The sequence below is a fragment of the Mya arenaria genome, chromosome 13 (genome assembly GCF_026914265.1).
Source record: "Mya arenaria isolate MELC-2E11 chromosome 13, ASM2691426v1".
NCBI lineage: Eukaryota > Metazoa > Mollusca > Bivalvia > Myida > Myidae > Mya > Mya arenaria.
In genome coordinates this window covers 9,898,218-9,914,996 of record NC_069134.1, presented here as the reverse complement: position 1 = coordinate 9,914,996, position 16,779 = coordinate 9,898,218, and the positions used below count along the sequence as shown (strand labels likewise).

General features: G+C 36.2%; 1 protein-coding gene across 1 annotated transcript in view; it reads left to right on the top strand.

Moving 5' to 3' along the window:
- The first annotated feature begins 5,122 nt into the window (after positions 1–5,122).
- LOC128214163 (serine/threonine-protein kinase PLK1-like) overlaps positions 5,123–16,779 on the top strand; it is a 36,707-nt gene continuing 25,050 nt past the window's right edge. Inside the window, exon 1 of the mRNA XM_052920486.1 lies at positions 5,123–5,848. Within this exon, the coding sequence (XP_052776446.1) occupies positions 5,621–5,848 (228 nt within the window). The 5' untranslated portion in view covers positions 5,123–5,620. The remainder of the gene's footprint in view (positions 5,849–16,779) is intronic.

The window sequence follows — 16,779 nt, the reverse complement described above, 5'->3', positions numbered from 1 at the left end:
ATATGTGTTCCCACTATCCAATCCAATAAATTGGGTAACATTATTTTGAATGGAATGCAAATTATGGCGCTTAATTATTTGAATTAGAAATTCAAGTTTAGTTCTTGCATGTAAGCACACATAGGTTAATATCTCAGCAACTAGGTGATGTTTTGCATTGTGACTTTATACATCGGTTCTCAACCATCAAACATACTTATATAATCAAGTAGGATAATTCTGATATGTGTGTAATGCAAATTATTCTGATTTTGCATGTAACATCATTTAAGTAAAATACATTATATAAAACGTCATGTACTGCATTGAATCTTAAAACTTTGTAACATAATTAATCAAGTAAGATAACGATTTTTCCCATGTAGTGTAAATTGTTGCCCTTTATTATTTGACATAGAAATTATTGTTGTTGTTTTGCATGTAAGCACACATAAGTCATCATCTCAGCAATTACTTCATGTATTGCATTGAAAAGGCATACGAACAGCAACCCTGTTACTCTGAATTACTCTAGATTGCCTATGATGGAAATTCTGGCCGTTTATTATTCGACTTAAAAAATCTGGTTAAGGCTTTGCATGTTATATAGTTCTTCAGTATTCCAGGCAGGTGTAACCAAAATGTGCCATCCTTGAAGATGAAAGTGGCGAAAAAGTGGGTGGCGAGGATGATATAACAGTGATCATGCCATGTATAGTGTATAATGGTTTTTGTCTCAGTTATCAGAACATATGTTGAAACCAAAATAAATGCAGGGAAACCCTTCAGGGTATTAAATTGTCATCAATTTCTTTAACACATGAATAATGACTGCTAGTGGTCTTTTCATTTACTGCGATGTATTTATAGAGGCAACATTAGAAACATAGTTTCAAAGACATTCCGACATTTCACTTATGTGTTTGATTGTAAGGACCGTTTGTATATTGACATTACTTCACTTCCTTTCCAAAATGTTACACAATGGGTACAGTAGTGTATGTTTCTAGGATAAACATTTCCTTTTCCGATGTGTTACTTAGTAGTTAATCATGTATTTGTGAAGTGGAGACATTAGCGGTCTAGTGTAGCAGGACTTTTCAAACCCAAGACTTTTCAACCCCTTCTAAAAACGAAGACTTTTCAACCCTTAGACTTTTTAACCCATATATCAAAGATTTGATATCACTTATGAAATATGAAATTAACTAGCACCGGTGAACGTATGGAATAGATTTCAGACAAAGCATCAGGTAAATTTGCCTTGCTGAAATGAAAGGGGGTGAACTCATGACGAATTTCTGCTTTCTCTCTGTATGAATTATGCTGATGGAAGGTGTCAACAATGTGTTTTACATCATCAATATCTTTAGAAGTTTGCAAAAAGCGCCTTAAGCTAAATATTGTAATGAGGACTTGAAAAATGAGATGAGGACAGGTCTTAAAATATCCCGTCCCGAGCTGAGTTCATATTTTATTTATTCGTCGAAGTCATTATAGAAATAAAGATGATCTTGGGTTTCCAACAAAATGCACTTCGTAGTGTCACCATGGGAGATTCGATGATGTGGCCCGAAATGGGATTATTTGTTTATATGTTTTAAGATTGATATAAGGATTACATCCGGAACGCTTTCTTTTAGTTCGTCAGGTTATATGTCACTTTAATGCCTTAATGCAGGTGCTGTTTGTATAAAATTGTATGCATGCGCAAAAACTATAACATTTAAAATGTTATTTACTTCACTCATCACCCTTACTACGTATATACCATGAAGAAAGCCAACGATGACATACACATATTACAAGACGGTGTTTCCCCATGCTCATTGAAATTAAGCAGTCTGTTGATATGCAAATCGCCTAATGTAGTAGAATTGCACAATTCTCTATAAACTTTCACCAGTAAGGCGTAAGAAATGTTTTGTTTGTTTCCAATAGCCCGAGCGACCCTATTTACCCTGCCGACCCTACAACTTTTTTTGCCGTAATGTGGATTTTTTTTTCGTAATTTTCAAAAAAATATGCACTTGAGTGAAAAATTTCAAATTGGACCATCAATTTCTAAACTTTCCTACAATATTGATATACCCTGGTTTGGGTCGGTTTGGAGCAGAATCCCCCCCCCCCAAAAAAAAAGTAGAAAAAGCTCCTTCCCTCCTACTCTATTTATTTTTTAAGATGTCAGTGGAAACAAAGAACCTTTTTTGGCCTTACATTACGACACGATGCAGATATTTCCACCGGAAATCGCGCGCAATAACTTCTCAGCTGTCACCAGTCCGGCCCGTGTCACGTGAAACTCCAATAATTTTACGTCCCATTGCGTCAACGATGCTACTTTCTTATAATGGAAATATGTAAATTATGGTATTGCTGTCGAAAAGCAAGCTTTGTTTTACATTACGTCTCAAAGACATGTCAAGCGGCCATTTCTATGGCTGTGTACCACGCTACACAGGTTTCTTGATCTTTAAAGAATTGGGGGGGGGGGGGGAACTTTCATTATCAACCGCTCTCCTTCATCCTGCCTGAGTCGACAATAGCTGTTTTGTTTACTTTCTGCAGACTGTAAATTTCACAGAACAAGTTAAAGACCCACTAAAAAGGCTCCTAATGCTCCTAACCTTACAGCAGAGACTACAGTTTTATGACATACTTAAAGGAGAATACCCACAAGAAACATAAGAGATGGAATAGATTTGTATTTTTGATAAGGCCCGATCCCAGAAACATGTACATGATAGAATAGATGTTTTATAATCTGATCCTAGCGGGATGGCTTTTTAACAAACTGATCTGAGAAAATATGTTCTCGAGATAAATCTAAAATTTTCACCTGTCTTGAAAGATAGGAACAAAGTTCAGTTGGCCAAAAACAGGTGATAAATTTGATTGGAATTGATAAAGACAGTCAAAATAACCTTACTGCGTGAGCAATTTAAAATAAAACTGAAAAGAGATGTTGTAAACAAACAATCATGCAACGTCGATCTGTTTTCTCTGAACGTGTTGCTTTTACCTTGTACTTGAACTTTAATGGCTGTAAAAGGTTTCTGATCTCCATAGACACCAACATGACGGAAGATAGATTCCTGGAGAATACAATAACATGTTTAAGACAGACCTTAAAAGTATACATGCAATAAAGAGTTCCATTGACGTCCGTATATTTCCGGTCATGACCGCTGACAGATGGATATTGTATATCCCGCGTCTACATGCTATAACCTAAGTATGGTGTAACCTGACATACAGAAAACAAAGCAAAGTTTGTTTTTGTTTGTTTTCTTACACAGTGTAATACTTAAGCACAATAACATGAAGGATATCCTGCAATCATTGGTTTGATATCCAGTGTCAACGTCCAGGCTGCTTCCGGTGTATTTTACTCCGAGAATATATTCTTTAACAAATAGACCGTTTTTGGGTTGATTTTAAAGAAAACCAGCCACTAACCGATTCATGTGCATTGGAATTCTTAGTTACACTGGCCCCAATTTCTCGTTGTTGTTGTTGGGTTTATAAAGGTATGCCCGCGCCCTATGGCTGCATTATGGCTTCACCCCGTCACATCCCCTAGTGTGACTGAAACATATTTTTGAGGCCACCCAATTTCTCGAAACATGTGAAATCCATTAGATCAGGATTAAACTAGGCTCACTACTTCTGTTTTGGTATTATTGTTGTTACTTTTAGATTTCTGTTTTTAATTTAAGAGGATTGCATCTTTATGATGATCAAGATAAACTCAATTTTCTATTGTAAAATATTGTGATTAAATAAGAAAATTTGCTTAATGAAATTATCTACTTATGCTTACATCCGAGAAAATGGCTGCAGGTGATACCTTTTCATTCGATTATTGATACGCTAAATAAACAGTAGTATGAACCAGTTAATTGCTTTCTTAGTATTCATGCACACGTACAAAATCAATGTAATAAAGTTAATAAATGCGGGTGGACAGGTTTCCATGAGAACGTACGGCATTTCCAATTCACCTCTGTCATTTCGTTGAACATCGGGGAAACTTTTATCAGTCCCCCGTGTCAGCACCTGTAACAAAAGGACAATTATCATAACCTTGATTATATTTGAAAGATAACGGTCACAATTTACACCTACCGTTTGACAGTAATTAGGTGTTGTTAAGATAATAACATTTACTTTTGTTTTTGAAAACAACATAAAATATCTTAGCGCAATGTACACCATATTCCCTTCTATCTTACATACTGATGAACTATCATTATATCATAATTTAAGGCCGCCATATACACCAATTATGTGTACAAATAAAGTGTATATGTGTATGTATCTTAATTAGTGCACACATATAAACTATACAGTCGGTGATAAATGTATTAAGTCGAAGAAACAAACACTCCCTTCCGCCTAGTTCTCAACACCATCCCCATACCCAACAACATTACCACCCCACCCTCAACACCATCTACACCCCCAACACCATCCCCACCCCCAACACCATCACCACCCCAACACCATCCCCATCCCCAAACACCACTGGCCACCATCCCCACCCCCAACCCATCACCATCCCCACCCCAACACCAACAACCAGCTTTAGTGATAAAGGATGCATGAAGCGGCATTGTTCAAAACTGATAAGCCATATATGGCTTGCCTTTTCAACAGTAGGCCACAGTGTGACAATACATTATACAACAAACACAAAGTAATGGGAATCAAGTACTCGTATGCACCTTGCGACAGTTTCGCCTCTCTTGATAGGGGACACATATTGTTGTTAGGTCCAAATAGCTAGTGTTGGAGAAGTTCTAAGCAAAACAAATATCAGCATGAAAACCAGACGTCTGTGAAAAGCCTTTGAGTTTGGAGGGATGCCCAACACCCGTGATCCCTTTAGCCTACCTTTACCCTATGTTATTCGAACCATTTCCTTGAGCTGTTTTTTTTTTTCAGAGGAGAACTTCATTTGCACATATAATATATAATTTTTTAAATAAAAGAACACAATAGTTTTTAATCAAAAGGGATAAAGGAACTTCTAAAAATATCAAGAAGATTTCAACAAAAACCAATATTGGTTGTGTGTCACCTTAAACGGTTCGCTAGACAGGGGTTTCCCGTGACGTCACGCCTAGCGATAAACCTCGATCTGCCCGTTATTAGACAGCTGACTGCGAAGGTGTATACATATACATGTACATTTCTCAGGTGTGACACTATTTCATTCTGGTCGGTGCTTCAATTTCTATTGATTGAATAATAGAAGGATTAACGTGTGTAGATTAAAAACGATTACTTCGTGCTAGTTTAAACTACATTGGAAAAATCCGTTATTTGTTCGGTACTTGAAAAAGCTTAGTCAGACTGTCAGTCAGTATTTAACAACCGTGAGAAAAAGACGTATATTCACTCATAAAATAATAGTAATAACGGAATATAACTGTAATAATTTAATGTTTGTGTATAAGACAATGGACATTGACCGTGGTTATTTAAATTAAATTTTATAATCATTAAATAAGCGAAAAAAACGTTTTAAAGCAATTATAATTGTATCGTTTGTTCTTGTTATGTTCAGTTTGTTTGTTGGTGGTTCTTTGTGTGCACAATTGTGAGGAACGGAGGGCCGGGCGGTTGTTGAGCGGTCATGTCAGTGGACGTCTTGCCTGCCAAGGTGTCGCAGGGGCACACTGGATACCCCAAGTACACACAGCTTCCGGCCATGCGTGAGAGCAGACCGGGACCGGTGGGGCCCGTGGCTCCCACGAAGCGGAGGGACGCGAAGGGGGTTAACATTACAAATTTTGACCCAAACTGCATAATCTACAACTCCAACACAGACACCACATATCTGAGGGGGAAACTGCTCGGAAAGGTGAGTTTTGTCAACTTTTTAGACAATGTTTTAACAAAGTCGAATAGATACACATTTTAAGACGCCTAGTATGGCCGTGTATTTAAAACTCCTACCAGGGTCGTATATTAAAGACACATAGTATGGTCGTGTACTATAAGGCGCATAGTATGGTCGTATATTTAAAGTACAAAAACTCCTTAAGTACAGTATGGTCGTATATACTATAAGGTGCATAGAAGGGTCGTATATTTAAGACTCCTAAAGTACAGTATGGTCGTATATTAAAGACGCCTTAGCAATAAGTTTGGTCATAAAATATGTTTCAAAGTCACAGTCAGTGTAAACAAGAATGATCGAGATACTTTCATCAATTCGTCCTAACCATATGCAACAGCATGGGTTGAACAAATTAAGTATTAACCGGGGAAACTCTACCAGTTTCAGACATATCGACTACAGCAGAGTTCTACAATTTGATATATATTCCTGTATGAGACCCCCGGTATAGATGAAGAATCTGATTTGGTTTATGATTAACTCAATTTATGGTCGCATTCTAAATTAGTGTCATGTGTCCATTCCGTTGGTCAACTAACCAGACCCAGTTTGATCTTGTAAGCCATAGACTAAGACACGCGGCAGACGAATCTAACAGGGGAAGACTTGTCGTACAGACACATTAAGTGTTTAATGTACAGTCTTAAAATTAAACATACATGTCAAAGTTTATAGATGACCATGAATCTGCAATTAGCAATTTAATTCGTTGTCCAATACAAATATTTTGTCAGACTGTGGAATGAATAATGCAAATGGAAATTTCTAAATGCGGTGTGTATTGTGGGACAGAACGCTTAAATGACGGGCATTTCACATTCAAGTGTAGTATTCAGCTAGACTTCTTTTGTTTGATAAAATTATAAATCACTTTATATCTGACAGCACACAATCGAATATATTTCTACAAAATTGATAATCGTTTGGGTGAAATAAATGTCGTCTTTTCGGGTTAGCAATGTTTTCACCTGTATGTTGAACGGCTTACAAATCCACATACTAGTTTGAACCTTGGTCTAAAAAGTCTTCCCACTTTACCTCCCACTTAAAGCTGCACTCTCACAGATTATACGTTTTGACAACTTTTTTTATTTTTTTGTCTTGGAACGAGCCAATTTTTGCGACAATCCATGGAAACCAGTTATATAAGATTGCTGACAAAAAATTAGATCGCAGATTTTTTATATTTAATTTCAACAAATGATGCTAAAACATTAATTTTCGAATGGAAATATGAAAATCTACGATCTGATTTTTTGTCAACAATCTTACATCATTGGGTTGCAGATATTTACGCAAAGATTTGCTCTTTCCAAAAAAAAATAAAAAAAAATTGTTAAAATGGTAAATCTGTGAGAGTGCAGCATTAAAATATTTGTAGTTATGATTCATAAAATATTGCTTTATTACCCAAATTGGATTTTGCAGTGGACGCGACCTAATCATCACCAACTTATTTGTTATTGTATCTGATTATGCCTTTAACACATCTTGAATATGGCTAATAATACTTGTATTAAAATAAATGTTTTCAAAAACAATCCATAGACAGGTTTAACAACCTTGTATTAAGGTGACAGACATTTTTAGCCAAGGGGGTTCAAATCACAGTCGTTTCACATTGGACAATTATCAGTAATATTACTTAACATTACGAATGTAGTGTATACAATGAATTAACTACACCTTATCAATTTCAAACCCATGTAACTTGTGTACATTAATGTCACGATTACAAATGCAGTTTCGAAGTGACAAGCCGGAATAAATATGTAACTAGCTCTAGTTGCACACATACTTACACGATACCACAGTTTTCCTTTACTGTTGAGAATACTTTATTAGCGAACAAAGCCTAAGTGTGACATACATGTATATTAAATAGATTGCGGACAATGTGACATGCTGTATAAACCCACGACAAATCAGCATTAAATCAGATTGTCTTCAAACAGAAGACACCATATGGGGTATATTGTTAATCGTTAATAAATGTACAGTTAAATCCCCGCATATAATCTATTCATGTATATGCAAGCTGTCTGTCCTGATTTTGTCTCCAACGTGCCTAATAAAGAATAGATGTATTAATATTACCATAACTCCATAAAACATTAGCAAGAACTTCGTAGACTTATGTTGATCGTAGTTTATATTCAGTAGTCGGCCCAAGTCAGGAAAATAGCAGCGCTAACAGAGAATCTTATGCCATGGTTAACAGAGTGGACATATGCGTGATCGATTCCACGGGGACGTTTTACACGGGTAATTGACGTACCATACTTGAGGGGGCCCTTGATCACTCGTGCATCGCGCCCTAATTGGTGGTCAGCAGGCCAGCTAATTGAAACCGCCATTTCCGATCTGGCACGCTCGATTGGCGATGCCACTGGCCGGTAAAGTCGATTTAACTCCCCAGGGTATATCATTAGAGCCCACATTAATTCTAGCTACATGGCTGGAATTAGAAACACACCTCACTTAGTCGAGTGATTTATTTTCATGAGCTTGAGGCATGCAGGTATTTTATCCACCGGTTTATGTCATTAAATACACACAAATGTGAGCCTAGTGCAGCCAAGACAGCAGTCTGAAAATGAAAGTTCAAGTTATTTAAATTTTCAATCAACATTATTATCATGATCTTCTGTGACATTTTCGCCATCTAGACTCCGAGGAAGCGTGCTAGATTAAAATATTGCCCTTTTAATTTTGCTTTATTCGCGTGTGACTCTAAAACGGGACAAAACAATATCTTAGAATTTTCCATTTGAACAGGGACACCGAACAAAGACTAAGTTTAAAATGGTACCCCTGGGATTTCAATTGTCGCGTTCAATCTCTTAGAATTACCAATAAAATTAACATTTGGAGTCTGCCAACAAAGCACTTTTTCGAGACAAAAAGGCAAGACTTTAGCAACCGAGAGTGTCGGTGGCTGCAAGGCATTGTTGAATCATTTATATGGTGACTGTTAACACGAGTTCATGTGGTGCTGTCACCGAGTTTGGCAGTATTAAAAGTGAACTTATGCCGAAGACAAAACAAAACACAACTTCACAAGCAGATGCACAATAAAGTATAGACCAGATGCACAGTTGTTCAGCGGCCTTAAACCAATGTTTACTGAAAAAAACCTTTTTATTCGCAAATTCATAAACTATCGATCGGACAAACTTGTCCGCAATCTTGAATGCCCTTTTCCGGCTGCGTGTTGATATACTGAATTGCCTACATTAGGACATATTTACAAAGGTAATTTTCTTGGAAAAGCCCATCAATTTGCCGGAGAAAATTGAAAAAAGGTTGATACGTCTATAAATGGTCTCATTTCCCGGACACTTTTGTCGAATCGAGCCTCCTTAAGAAACGAAGGGCAATTTCTTCCCATTCTAGACGTAAATTATACCTAACAACAGAACCTATCTCTCGTTGCGAGTGTCAAGCCGTTGCCTATGTCTCTCAATCAATAATCTATTTCATGTTGGGAAACGAAAGCAATTAATCTGGTCCATGCATCTGTGTGGTATTGATCATTACCTATTGTTCCTTTTGTTAAAAAAATGAAAACTGCATTTTTACGTCCGCCATTCAATGGAATACTCTTTGTGGAGCTTTATTGTTTGATACAATAATATCGTTCTACAGAAAACTCCATTTCATACATTGATAATTATGTCATAGGATACCGGTAGCTGCGATGGCCGCCGACGTGTGAGGTTACTGGAACATTTTAGCAACCGCTTTTATCAAGTTTTCAATTTCAAAATCTGTCAGGTTATTGAAACCACACATTTCTGAGAACTGATTAATGAGGCGAGCCAATACTTGAACCCGGTCAAGAACTTCAGATAATTTATGAACAACCCCGGTGCCAGGAAGGGCTGGGTATTGACGGGCCAGTATCTGTGGCTCGATTGCTTATCTTACGTCAGAGATGGCATTCCGACCCTTCATTGGAAGAGATAAAGAAGAAATCGGTTGCAAAAATCGCAGACATTTTTTTGTGAGTTTTCTTGATGGAATTTGGACAGGTTCCTTTTTCTTCACCGCGACCTATATATACACAGCTTCGATTATCTAATTATACGAAAAAAGCTCTTATATTCATATTAACACAAAACGCATGTACCTAGATCGTTTGGAGAAAATAACACGTTAACTATGTAGATATACATACACATAAACATGTTAATTTGTATAACTTAACGAGTTGAAAAAGGTTCCATTGCATATATGCATCTTTTTTCTTAATATTGCTGTAAACTCCCCTTGGGAAGCTAAAGAAAAAAGAATCTAAGAAAAAAGAATCTAAACGCATTAAGTTAGTACATACCCCGGTGTGAAGAATTATAATCTTGTAATGCTTGCTCTTTTGATGTTTAATTTAATAGAATTAATTGAAATCCGATTATCGCTGAGGTCTTATAAGCTGACTTACTGGTGCTTTGTATGGCATGGGACTTTTTGAATTACGTTCAGTCTTTGAGTCATTTGTTCCGCCATATTGTGGTAAATAGGTTTATTTGAATCGCAATAATAGTCTGTAACCTTGCATTGAACAAAGAAGGTCAGGACACTGGTGGTTATAGTGTTCCATTACGCCAAATAATAGATTAATTCACGACAGTTCTGTCGATACAAAATTGACTTTAAGATCCCCTGGCGAAGAAAAACTAGTTTGTCTTAAATAAACATAGGTAACAAAGAGCCCCATAAAATGAAACGCTGAGAACGTAACAAGTAATTGTGTTATGAATAAAATACTTCGAAATGTAAAAAAATGTTACAATAATAGTTGGCTATTTACAGAAGAAAGTCACCATATCACGTCAGCTGAATGTTTCTTTGTAATACAGGAGCATTCTGCTGACGTTAGATGGTAACTTTCTATTGTGAATAGCCAACTATAATTGTAACAATTTCTTCTTTTTGTATATAAAATTATGTAAAAAAAATAACACTCAAGAAATAGAAGTAGAGAATTTAAGGATCTTGGCCAAATGTTTTGTTCGTAACAAAGCTTGTATTTTACTGCTCTGTCTAATAAGATCGATTTTTATAATGGAATCAACCATGAGTACAATAATGTGTTGCGACTACAAATACAGTGGTATTATGGTATACAACTTATATACGAGTTTAGCAGGTTTTATTTCTGAAGTATCTCCATTCGAGTGTTCCTTGATAAACCACGATGTATGATTCAGTTTTCAAAAGAGGAAAATAATTGTGGTTATTTAATGATATTCGCAAGAAAATAGCAATAGAAGTGTTTGAAACTGTTGAAAAGGTTGTTAAAATTGTCAGTGGGTTGTTTAGGGCACATATTCAATGGGCAAACCACAAAATATCGCTAACAACAAAACGTGTCATCGCGAATGGTTTATATTTTTCAGCTCGCATGAAAGCAAAAGTTTCGTCCCAAATCATGTGGAAAGACCTTCTTTTCGTATGGCAGATTAATGTGTCATTAAAATCTTCAAACCCAAATTACAGGAAATTACCACTTTTACGTTACTTTTCAACACACAAAGTCTGTTTTGAGATAGGATTTATGTCACTTGTGCTTTTTAAAGATCAAACGTTACAAAAAGACATTCCATCGTCATGTTTAGGGAACAACGTAAATGCAGATCCTAGAAAAATAGTTCATAGGGGTAATACATTTTTATGCAATAATTAACACATTTGCTCTTTAATACACTGGTATTTAAACAGTTTTGGCCACCAGGCTAAATGCGTTGAGGCGAATGATTTATGTTCTTTGTGCGAAGTGCATTTTTGTGCAAAATATAATGTATCACGTTCCAATGAAAATGTCATTAATATTACTTGCATACATGATTGACACGTGAACACTTATCTTAGATGACGTTTTGGAATTTTTCCTGTTTGTGAGAAATAAAATACAAAAGAATACTGTATATTTTATTAAGATCACGGTAAAGAAGAGCAGTGTCGTATTGGGCCCTTATGTTTTCTTAAATTTCACCACAGTTCGACAATACTTAAATACGGGTTTGTTCACAATGGCAGATATTATAGAAGATTGTAGTCCGACCAGAACCGACCTAAACACTAACACAAAGGTATAGCCGAAACCCTAATTGTATAAACAATTAACACGAACCAAAAAAGAGTATTGAAATGTGTCGTGTCGAAGATAATCATCTTACAAAACTCGATCTGGCTTACGGAAACCATTTAAACTCACCCGAGTCACATTAGCGCTGTTAAAGACACCACTACGTGACTCAGATACGAGGTCTTTGTAATAATTGTTCAAAAAGAATACCATTGTTTTTATTATCTTCATTTTGTTGAACAGACCCTGCACTCACATACATACTATTATAAATCTTAGTTTGGAGGATGTTTGTTAACTGCTTTCTTTGTTGCTGCCCCCCCCCCCCCCGCGAAAAAACAACAACATTTGTAACCGTTAATCCCTAAAACTTTCAAAATGGCTTTCTGCCCCTGCGAGCCTCTAAGAAGACAAAATACATCAACATGGACCAGAGTCATATAATACGTTCATATAAGTATTAACAGGATTTCTTCATGACAAGATTTCCTATAAATTATCCTGCCAGGCGCTCCCAGCCCGTGACAAATGTTCGGCAATCATTATTGAAGTCATAGAAATATTCTAGGAGGCATGGTGTATTGTGTTTGCCTTCTCTGACAAGATTATTGACGTGCCAAAGACAAACTTTTATTCGAGACGGACTAAATGTTATATTCTCAATTTTCTCCTTAAATAACTTTTATGTTTTCCTTTCATGTTCTGTTAAACCTCTGGACACTTTAGTAGAGGGCAATAAAAGGCTCAGACAGCTTTCACACATCCGTATACTAAAAACAAGCCATTTTCACCTTGTCCATTTTAATTTATTGACATATACTTATTAATTACATAACATTACCCTACCTGGCAATATCGATAACGATCAAGAAACAGCAAAATGTCCGATGGTCATATTTGTTACATTTATACCTTGACCTTTAGCTATACATCTACTTTAAGGACACTTACGCTCTTGTCTTACACAGACGTGATACTTCTCGAATGACGATGACGCTTAACAACGAAAGACGACCAAAACCTTCCCCCTGAGCCACTCCGACGTAACCGTTGTATCGATCGGCAGTGATTGATCTAGTGTATCACTTGTCTTTTTCATTATTCAGGACGCATCCCCTCGGCAGAATGTTTGCTTTGTCAATGAAGCCATGTAGTTAATTGCACAATATTGCCCAGATGTTTTCTAAGCGAATGAATTATGTCATTCTTGCTATGGTTGATCTCTTTGACCGTTTTTCAATAACCAACCCACCAGTTTTAAATTAAGGTCTTCTAAATGTGTCTGTAGCATAAAAGATATTTTAGTTTTAAAAGTATTAAAAAGTGTCAGATGTCATCTGCAAATATTGAAATCATATGCTTAATATATGGCTATCTGAATTTAATATTAAAGATGAAAATCTTTTGTTTGACATTCAAAGGTCTTCGACCTTTGTGCCTTTCTTTGTGAATTTCTTTCAAGCGGGTAACGAAATATCTTCGATGCTCTGTCTTGATTTCGTGTTTGCCCAGATAAATCATTTTCTTTTGGCTTTCGACAGACTGTCGGTAGTCTTTATCATGGCTCCGATATCAACGTCCATGATTTTCAATGTTTTTGCAATGAACTATTTCTGTGTTTACATTATCCAATCCGGGTCACCAGGCTACCGAGATGACTCATGTGATATCAAACAAACCCTATGATATTTCATAAAACTGGTTTTGGGCTTCCAAATTTTACGCTAAATTTAATCAAGCTTGCAATTGTCGTCGTGTTGGATCGACCGGATGTTCCCCCTACTTTTAATCTGAATACTTCTGAAGATTTTTTCTAAACTGTTTAAAGGTACAGCCTTAAGTGGGCAATACAAAGAGAAGCCGTCGCACTGGGAGGTTGATGCACTCTGTTTAAAGGACTTTGCAGCTTTATTAATTGGCTTGATTCATGCTAAAAACCCACTTCAACATTACCGCACACTAAACTGCACTTCAAGTGCTTCGATCGTCGCATGGTCTGAAGAGACTGGCAGAGTAAAAATGATTACAGGACCAAGAACGCGACATTGGATGGCAGTCAGTCATGCTCCTTTGTGGTGCAATATCTTCAGTTTTATTTTATATAAAGAAATTATTTTCGCGTTTTTCTTTAGTGATCCTTTTTCATAATTTGTGAAACTGTAATATGCTTTGGTGATGGTATCATTTTATTTTGCAAGTCAGTAATTCAATGTGTCAATGATAATGTATAGGGCAATATTTTAATGTCAATTTGTATGTATGCAAACTTAAAGTTCTGCAACAAAATCAAGGTACATTGTACTTGCAAATGAAACACAAGCAAGATAAATCTCTAGACAAATATTTCACTTCTGCAAAGTAAACACAATGCTTCGTACCTTAAACTGTTTCTCTCCGTGTCAGAAATAGCGTTATGAAATTATGACATTTTTATATTACGCGAAGCCAGTCTTGAAATTAAGTGTCAAAACGATGTTGAAGATTTCGTTGTATAGTACAAGCTAACAGAACGATTTTTCCACAGCATCCATGGCATTTCAAGAATCTGAACCAAAACGAACCATGGGAAATAAGATTTTCCCATTAAGATTATTTTAATTGAAGAAACATGAAGCAGTGTGATGTGATGTCAGGGGTACAAATTACATCTTTAGTCGGAAATAAATTACAGATTAGCTGCTCTAACATTTCTGAGAAATCTATACATCGCAATTTTGTTTAATAGTCCTTTAACAAGCATAAAACGCTGTGTCAGTTGAACATGCGGTAGAAAAGAGAATTTCCAAGACATTTTAGAAACTTATTGACTGTAGATGGCTTTGAGTAATTTAAAACAATGTGTTGCGTTCTGTTCAACGTGTTAGGGACTTGTTTCTGGTTTCTTTCTTTTGTCAAAGAATGGAAAAAAATAAAAAAATAACTCCTTTCAGTCAGATTGATAAATCTTTGTAAACAATTAGGCTGTCATTCTGATTGTAAGCCCAGAGTCTGAAACATTGAAAGAAACATAAATAAATGGACTATTATTTGCAAAGCACAATGAATGAAACGAAAAGACGGAAATAAAAACTTAAATCGCCCAACCACACACACATTATGTAATACAAAGAGTCCAGACGTTGGTTCATACATAATATTGTCGGCTTGACAGTGAAAAGAGCATGCACAACAAAAGGAGGGAGACAAAGTATGGCGAGGTCGCAACCTGCTTTCTTCAATGACAAGGAATTTGAGATAGATATACTTCATTTTTATGTTGAAACTTTAAGATAGGATACAAACTACAATAAATGCTAGTATCACATGTACGGTGCATTTTTGTTAAGTGTATTGGATTTGCATTATATTGGTTTATTTAGAGTATTTATAAAATTTAGTTATTGTCCTGTCTCCCAAAATGCCCGAAATTCTCTGGCATTCTCTTCACTCGATTTAATAATGACAATGGCGGCCATGATTGTCCTTAGTAAGCAGTTTCAACATTGCATGTTTGGGCGTTGCAAAGTGATTATTTTAACCAAATTCCATATAACCATGTTCAAAATCCCGAAACGTTGCTTTTACATGACCACCCAGTTTACCAAAACATGAAACCATTATTTAGGTATATAATGTATGTCTGAACCAGTGAACATTTATAGTCGTGATGTAATGTCTTTGTGTTCTTTTCAGTAGAGCTACTGATTGTCAAAATTTGATGAAAGAGGTCACACATTTTTTATGAGTATGTGTCTCTGCCACTGTTCAGTAGCAAAGGCTGTAATTCTTTGTTTATCTGGAATGAACTTACAGATGAGATCAGCATACACACTTCACTAACCCTAGGGCCGAGTCCTTCAATGACAACGATGTTTTCAATCATTAATCAACTGTTCGTTAACGTACTTAAAATCATTTTCACCAATTAGCACAGGATTTTATCATGTAAAATGACCGATAAGAAACACGCAAGGAAAAAGAAGATACCAAAGAAAAATGAACTCTCCTGTTCTCTTGTACATTTACATTCACCAGTAGCAGTGTCTTACCACTGCACAGAGTATTTTATTTTTGTAATTTGATTACTCAATACCGCTGACTAGACTCACTACCACCATCACCACCACCACCACCACCACTACAACTACGTCAATTTTTGTTGAAAGTCGACATAAAAAACTGGATTACCCCTCAACCATGTATATCACCTGTTTGATAGGAATTTAGATATCATGTACATGCCCGATGTATCAAAGGCGGACGGAAGAAACAAGCTGATTGATTTAGAGATACGTAAACATGCGTACATTAGTGTAACCACACATCAAACAACACAGACTTCCAAAGTTGGACTGGTTTCCTGTTTAATTACTGTAATCACGATTCACGATTATTGTGTTAATTTTAATTAAGCAAATTTCTGTATAAACTATCATCAACACAAAGACAGTCGAACAGAAGAGTCGCATTGATATTTACACTATACATGTTGCTTTCTTTAATTGACCAATGACACGAGTTTTCAGCGGATCAATGATTTAAAAAAAATATACGTATAAATACAAATCATTCGCTAATCTCAACCATATGTTTTGAAACTGTTTGAAGAGAAAAACTACCAACGGAAACCTTGTTTCATATGTAAACACTTGGGAGTCAACAGATCTTTCTGATGTTGAAGTGACATTACAACGAAGCTATTTGTCTGCATCAGACAGCTGATCCACTTTAACCCATGCGACAACTCAAAGATTACGTGTGACCCTCGCACAAGGGGATCAGGAAATGGTTCAATCAAAGCTTCAACGACTTAAGTACATCGGAG